Source organism: Bombyx mandarina, chromosome 05 (assembly GCF_030267445.1).
Source record: "Bombyx mandarina strain Sakado chromosome 05, ASM3026744v2".
Lineage (NCBI taxonomy): Eukaryota > Metazoa > Arthropoda > Insecta > Lepidoptera > Bombycidae > Bombyx > Bombyx mandarina.
The window spans coordinates 17,770,103-17,778,342 of NC_143212.1; the positions used below are offsets into that span (position 1 = coordinate 17,770,103).

Consider the following 8,240-nt stretch of genomic DNA (forward strand, 5'->3'; position numbering starts at 1 on the left):
AGCGGGGCAGACAGCGAGCGTATGCTCCGCCGTGTCCAGGTCGTGTGTTGCAAGATAACACCTAGAACCATGTCGCGTATTTTAAAAGATGACTTAGGACTTGCAGCCTATAAGAGACGTACTGGTCATTTCTTAACTGATAATTTAAAAGAGAATAGGGTGGTAAAATCGAAACAACTACTGAAGCGGTACGCTAAGGGAGGTCATAGAAATTTTTTGTTTACGGATGAGAATTTTTTGTTTACGGATGAGAAATTTGTATTCCAGTCAATGGAGACCACTTCGAATAAGCTTTTTATACTTTAAATTGTTTTATATTTATGTATTAAACTAAGACACTGTAAAAGTAATAAATGTTATTTGCAATAGACATTTTTTTTCCTTTGTCTCAGTATTTATGGCAAGACTAGGTATATGCGGTTCAGGAGAGAGATTTGTCTGTAGTTCTTTAAATTGTCTCCTTTTTTGAAAAAGAGGCCCACAATACTGTTGTTCCACGCCTTCGGAGTTCTTCCGCGGTGAATGACGTGACTGAAGAGCTTCTGTAGCTCTACTAACAGAGGTGTTCCTCCTGCCTTCAATAGCTCAGTTGTTATACCATCATCTCCAGCGTTTTTCCATTCTTGAGTTGTCTCAGAAATAAAATAAAATAAAATGTTAAGTAAAAATCTGCTCAGTGAAACAAAACCTTTTTAGTAAACATGGATTTGTGAATGTGACAACTAGCTGCCATTTTTGAGCCGATCATGGAACTAAATATTGTTTACATAATAACATTTTAGAAATATTTTATTCATACTTTATTTTAATTCTAAATACACAAATGGTACAGAAACTCGATGAAACTCATAAGAAGAGTGTTAAAGCTGACGTAATTATTTTAGGATGCAGTTTACCAGGGATCGTGGCCGCTCACAAGCTAAAGAGGAGGTTCGGAGATTCTATGGATATTGTCGTGTTAGACCTGGCGGGACAGACACAAAGCTATTCCAAGTACAATGTTGTCTTCGAAGATGTAGAAAGGGACAGCCAGGATATCATAACCGAGTCGGATTTTCAAGGAACCGCTAAGCAAATGATTGAGAATGTTGCGCGGTTTTATCTAGCTAAATATGCCAAAGAATTCCACGTGCCCCTTCCAGACGTCATAATAGCCCCGGAAAGAGTCAGGACTAGGTTGACCAAGCTGTTCCAGCACCAAAACGGTAACACTGTAGAATGTACCAATGACTTCCACGAGTTCGACTATCTCAGCGTGATGGAGAGGTTCGAGATTAACCAATACCAGAACATGTTAGATCAGAGCATGAAGGACTTATTTCAGAGACACAAAGTAGATTTGCAAGCAGAAAGAAATAGGTTAAGATATTACGATCAGACGTGTATGGAAAGTCATATACGGGGGGCATTGTTGTTTCCAACTTCTAAAGAAATAATGAGATCTACCGTTAAGCTGGTCTGTGGCGCACCGGCTAATTCTGTGTCTGTGTTATTCTATCTTCATCAATGTTACAGGACCGGCAGTACTAAAAACCATTTAGATGGAAATAATACAAAGTTTAGGGAGAAGACTTTGGGTCACTGTCGGAAACGTCTCCAGAAAAAACTGCAGCAGAGCATCGCTGACATTACTCTGTCCGCTAAATCTATTAAGGAAATAAGGACATACTCTGATGAACAAGTTATTCTTGAAACAATAAAAGGCGAAACAGATTATGTGTGTAATTTGTTGGCGATGGCATTAAAACCTGACCAGCTCGACAGCATTCGAGTTGAGGATGAGCTGCTGGCGGTAAATTTGGCTAATAAGATTCGCGCCATGATTCCGGGTCGTGCCAGGAGGTTTGTTATACAATATGAAGATAACTTTTGGACGAAATTGGGCTACAGCGGTGACATTCTCAGCATACGTGGTCCAATCATCTGGGCAATGGAGAAACCAGAAATGTCTACGACTGGTAGCTTAGAGAAATATCCCTCATTGATCGGGTATTTGATGGTCCGTGATGAGAGTGACGGGGACAGTAAAGAAGCCGTCATAGAACAACTTATAAAACTATTCGGAAATAACGCAAGTTCCCCAGTGAACTACAAAGAGACAAACATAGCGGATTTGTTCATACCTAGGTGTGGAGATTACGTAGCACTTAAAGAGCTAACAGGCGAAGGGAGTCCGAAACACTTAGAGTGGGGAACGTTGGACATATTCGCCGATGGAGACGTTGCTGCTGCTCTGGAAGCTGGGCACACTGCCTACCTTAATCTACTGACCAGCCTCCGTCCGCAAGCTCAGACATACGAGGATCGGAGTACGGCAGATTGGCCACGGTTTCTGGAAGATAGCCCTGTTCAAAGGTGGTATTCCCACGTAAATTTTGCTAATGGTATACATTTACTGGTGTACTCTGCTGCTGCGTATTACGGCTTACGTGTTGTGAGGTCTTATTTCCGGAAATAAGCTGAGTCTTGTGTTTTTTAAGTAGCCTTTAAAGTTTTTACGATTCCAATTATTTGTAATAGATTAAATCGGCCTTCATGATACCAAACATTTTGTTAAAATCTTTACAATACTTTATTGACGAACGTTTAGCTCTAATCGCAACAATATTTGTAAAATAGCATACGGTACAATAAAGTTCTAGCTCTGGCTATTTTGACACTGCCAATGTAAGTCGATATTGATTAACTATGAATCTTATCCGTATACCTTGAACAGGCGATGCTATTTAGATTACATTCTGGTCACATCCAATATCGAATGGTATGCCCTAATTTAGGGTCTCCGTATGCCACGAACGAATTGACCTTAAGTTGATAATCGTTCAACACTCACGGTCGCTCAAATAGGTCAAGAGTATTTTTCTATGAAAAACGCATCTGTAAAAAGTTATTGGAGAAGTTCTCGCTATCGAAGCAAGTTATGAAGGTTAAATCAATTATGCACAAAACGCCCGCTGATCCTTTTGCTTTATTTAAATTAATCACACCTTGCCATAGAGTTAGTATATTAACTCCATGCACCTTGCTAATAAAATTCACTTGATTTTAATTTCGAGGAGTGTTGATCGGCTACCAACTGAGCTTCTGCAACTTCGGGAGGCTCGGACGGCACTATATCCTAACTAAAATACGCGAGTTGTAAGAGCACCCGCTCTCTTTATGAGCTGCAGTGTCCAAAGTGGAAATAGTCTAACCGTAGACTTATAATCTAAAGAGGAATAGAGGATGAGAGAGACCTCTAATTTATAGAGGATGGTATTGTGAGATAACAATCAGTGACCAGAGACAGTACGTCTAACGCGGCTGCCGTCCTCTGAGGACAAGATGCGTAGACATACGAACCAATAAGGCCTACGCTTCAAACTGGAACGCAGTCCGCTAACTACAAAACTTGCGGCGCGCGGGTTTGTCTGCGACGCATGTTCGTTAAGTCTGGACAAGAAAATGTTGCAAATAAATTTTATTTACGGAAACTAAAAATAAGTAAGCTTACATCAAGAACTCAGTGCCAAGACTGAAACAAAAGACTAGGAAATATATTTTATCCATTGACAACGGTTTTAGAGTCCGATCAAGCGGAAAGCGCGGTAAACAATATGCTTCCTGTTCCTGCTAAAACTAAAGTTTTTTGCTATTTCCGGTACTGTGATTGAACGATAAAAAAGACTGATAGTGATGTTACGATAAGCGCTAACGTGAATTACACGCGTTAGTGAAATGTTGCTCAGTTGATTTGTTCACGTTAACAGATGAGCATCTGTGTTTCCGTACTAACAAGTACCAGGCAGTTAATGGCGCGGAGTGCTGAAGGGAGACAATGACAATAAATTAACAGTGCTGTTGCACTACGAACATATTTCATATTTGAGGAAAGGGAACTATCCAAAATAAATAAATAAATATGTGCTACATATACATATGTTTCTCGAGCGAGGGTAGGTACCATTAAATAAGTCGGTAAATTTTACCCTTGCTTCTAATATGGGAATCGCGTAAGACAGAATGAATAGAAGACCTTGCTGGGAATTAGTGTACACACATCTGTATGCACGTAATGTAACAGTATTGACATTGTCATCGGAACGCTCCCTCAATAGTGTGTCCGAAGTGCTGTACGGTTTTCCGGAGACTATACTATATTATTCTCAGCACGCGTGACGCAATAAAAATGACGTGACATCGTAATTTCGTCACGAAGCGAAGTGTATCGAGTTAGTAGGTCACTACCACGGCACGCGACCGCTCATGTAACAGCTTTCCACTCGACTCGCCAAATATATTTACTGTGCTGTAACTATTGATCATTTATTGTTATTGATTATTTTATAAAACATAACGCAATATGTAGAGAGTGTATTATCTGATAGTTTTAAGAGTGCTATCGTATGTCTCTATCGCGATCAACAATTGTTCGAAGCGGGTAAATGGTCACCAAGAGGGCACTCATTCATTGCTCACGCATATGCATTGTAAAATCCGAGTGCCTCACGAAATCTTTTTGAAACAACGAAGACAATTAGGCATAGCGATAGCGAACCTCGAAGACAGACCCGCATGCGCAGTCGCCTAGTACAAAAAGTATAAAGTAATTAATTTGAAACCAAACGGTTCGTTGTAAAAAAATCAGTTTTAACTCTAACTTATAATTGGAGCTTGGTCTTCCTGTTTCCAGTTCAGGTTGCTACCATCTTCCTATTTATTATTACCTGAAGAATCCGTTTCTTATTTTTGCCCAAGTGCAGATTTCGAGTCAAGCACCAAACTCACGCCGTTATGTTGCCTATAGCCTGGAGTGCTCGCACAATAACAGATGGGCTGCCAGATTGTCTGCTCATGCTCATATACACATATCAGGATACCCATAATTTATTTTTAATAAAAAAATATCTATCCTAATGTAATCGTATGTTTAAGTTTACATAAACAATACCAGGCCAAGATGTCGGAAATACCACTTTATTGTGCAATTATTATAGTAGCAGCATTTGTATCATAACATATGTCAAATGTACATTTAGGTTCGGGCGTTCGTCACTAGTGACATTTAAATGTGTATCGCTCATTGTAATCAATCGATACATGATCCTGAAGCTAGATTTTCACAATTGTCCTGAATTGAAACTGAACTGAAGATTGAAGAAAAAGCGGTACCTTTTCAACCCTGGGCAGATGACCCACTTCAAGGTCGCTGTTGTGTCAAAGTGCAGGAATATGAGCGATTCATCATTATGAGTTATACCTAGTGCTAAAGTGGTGGGTCAAGAATATATTAGCAGAAAGCAAACAACTATTTGTCCATAAATTTTAGCTAAACTGAGGAGACGAAAAACCGCGCGTGAAAACAAGCGCTTGTGGACATAGATAGTTGGAGAATTTACTGCCCTTTGTTATCGTGCCGTTACCATTGTCTCCGGTTTCCCAGAGTATGATAATATTTGTTTCCGCCGCGGCTAAACAAACTTGTAACTTCATTTTCCTTTTATCGTTGAACCAATCAAGTATTTTGTGCAATTTATTGTTACAGAAAGTTAAACTTTATTGCGGTACAATAAATTTTGGGTATAGATCTGATGTATTTACATGAATGTCTAATAAATTGATATTTTGTCGACGCAGCCGCGTCGCCCGCGCCGTCCACAGGCGTGGTGTCAATGAGTCATCCATCTCAGAACCGAAGTATCCATTATTGTTGATAGTATTGAGTTGCACTTTCATGGCTTTGAATTATTAAAAGTAGATGGGTAAATTCATTATTTTCCATAGTCTGGTCTCAGGTGGTTGTTTTATTATAGTCTAACTATTTACCGAGAGATACGGTACTATGATGATCTTGAGCTGCTCAAACTACTGGTGGTAACGCATTATCTGTTCGTAGAAGTGGTATTAATTCCTATCCCACCAAGCCAAAAATCTATCGATCCCTCATTAGGGATGACCTCAGGCTAGCCGCAATTATAAGCTTGATAATAATGGCTTAGGAGAAAAAGACTGAGAATTATTTGTAGCTTACCGTAAGTGAAGGAGCATCAATTAATATAATATAATATTTTATTATATTACATGGGCGAACGAGTTGACTATCCACCCGTTATTAAGTGGTGATAAGCCCATAGACATCAACAACATAAATGCCGCGACCCACCTTCAGACATGAGGTATAAGTCTATTCTATGTTTTTATTTTTATTTTTTACTGCCCGTGTAGATAGACGAGCATACGGCCCACCTGATGGTGAGTAGTTAACGTCGCCCATAGACTTCAGCAATGCCTGGGGCAGAGCCAAGCCGCTGCCTACCGGCTATTACATAGTACTAGTATAACGATTGCCCCACCCTTCAAACCGGAACGTATGATTGCTTCTTTGGTAACGCGGTGGAGGCTACCCGGGCGTGTGAGCTACAAGACGGTTTTTTTTTTTTTTTTATGATTGAGAGATTACTGGTGGCCCGAAGGCCTTTCCAGTTTCACCAGGACAGGTGGGCGAGCAAAGGCTCAGCCAGGAGGGGTGGGATTTGCTAACAGCTGCCCGAGCGCCTCCGAAGGAGACCTAACAACTCAAGAGCAATTGCTTCGCGAATGAATCTACTACCGGATCGGAATCGCGACCCGCTGAGAAGATCCGGCGAGAAACTCAGCGGGCTGATGCATGGGCTAGGTTGCACGTCGACCTCTTTGTCGAGTTCGACGAGTACGGTTACTGGGGTCCCTAAGCCTGCTCCTAGTATTAGAGCTGAAGGCGTCTAATGCAAAGGTTATTGGATCTGATGGATCCGTAAGGACGTGTCTAGGGCGTCGACGGTGACTGGCTCCTGCATGATCAGGATTCGGTGAGTAGTCAGCGGCGGCAACGATAAGGCGATTATCATGACGCATAGCCTTATCGAAGTACCGTTCCGACGCTGACTTCGTGTATTTCTGGATTGATTCAAGGCCCAGGTCGTCGTGTAGGTCAACGTTCCTCACGAACCACAGAGCCCCGACGGCTAACCTGCAAAAGCGGGATTGTAGGGATTGGAGGGTGTCTATGTGTGTGCGGGCCGCGTGAGCGAACACCACACTCGCGTAAGTCATGATGGGCCTTATGCAAGTTTTATAAAGTGTCACCTTGTTCCGAAGGGACATTTTACTCCGCTTACAGATCATGGGATAGAGTCTGCCGAGAATGAATGCGGCACGGTCGCGGACTGTTTTTATGTGTGGGCGGAATGTCATGGATGCATCCAGGGTGACTCCCAGGTACTTAACCTTCCTGACCCAGGGTATAGGTTGGCCGAAGAGGGTGATCGGGGGAGTGATATTTCTCCTCCTAATGCGGGAGGAAATAAGCGGTGAGTTTCCCCTTTGAAATAACACTGCTGTGCTTTTCGCCGGGTTGATGTCTATGCGCCATTTTCGGAACCACTGTCCGAGGGCTAACGCTGCGCTCTGGAGTTTACTCGCGATTAGGGACTTGTTTCTACTTGAGTAGTAAACGGTTGTGTCGTCAGCGAATAAGGCTAGCTGGGTCGGCGGCGACTGGGGAATATCATTAATAAATAAACTAAATAGGAGCGGTGAGAGAACGGAGCCTTGAGGCACTCCAGCCGTGAGTGGTCGCGGGGAGGAGCGGGTTCCCTCTACTCGATATCGAAAAGAGCGGTTCGACAAGAAGTCCCGTATGATGAGCACGAGACTATCCGGCACGCCCATGTTGAATAGTTTGAAAATCAAACCGTTGTGCCAGACTTTGTCGAACGCTTTTGCGACGTCGAAGAAGAGAGCTCCCGTGTATAACGGTTTTGGTCGATTAAGTCCCACAAGAATGTGCTCCGTGAGGCGGTGCACCTGTTGTACGCATGAGTGATTTGCACGGAATCCGAGTTGTTCATCGATGAGAATGCCCTTGGATGAGACGAAGTCTCTGAGGCGTTTGTAGAGCAGACGGTCATACAGTTTGCCTAGAGACATGAGGAGGCTAATCGGGCGATAACTCATCGGATTATTTTTTGGTTTACCGGGTTTGTGTATGCCGATAACGTCCGCTTCTTTCCACACCGTGGGAAAGATACAGTTAGCCATAGCGGCATTGAAAATAGATGCCAACATCACGATGAGTTGGACGGGTAAAAGTTTAATAACGCGGTTAGATATACCGTCGGAACCGGGAGCCTTGCGAGGATGTAGGTCTTTTATCAGGTCTTTAACTTCCATTGAGGTGACGGGCGGTAACGCGTCCAAGGGTGGCAAGGAGGCTCTGCGTT

At 42.5% G+C, this 8,240-nt stretch overlaps 1 protein-coding gene across 1 annotated transcript; it reads left to right on the forward strand.

Moving 5' to 3' along the window:
• Nucleotides 1-823: 823 nt before the first annotated feature.
• shps (putative monoamine oxidase sheepish) lies at nt 824-2,458 on the forward strand. The gene has a single exon (XM_028184633.2). It carries the CDS (start codon nt 824-826, stop codon nt 2,456-2,458), a length of 1,635 nt encoding a protein of 544 aa, XP_028040434.2.
• The last annotated feature ends 5,782 nt before the right edge of the window (nt 2,459-8,240 follow it).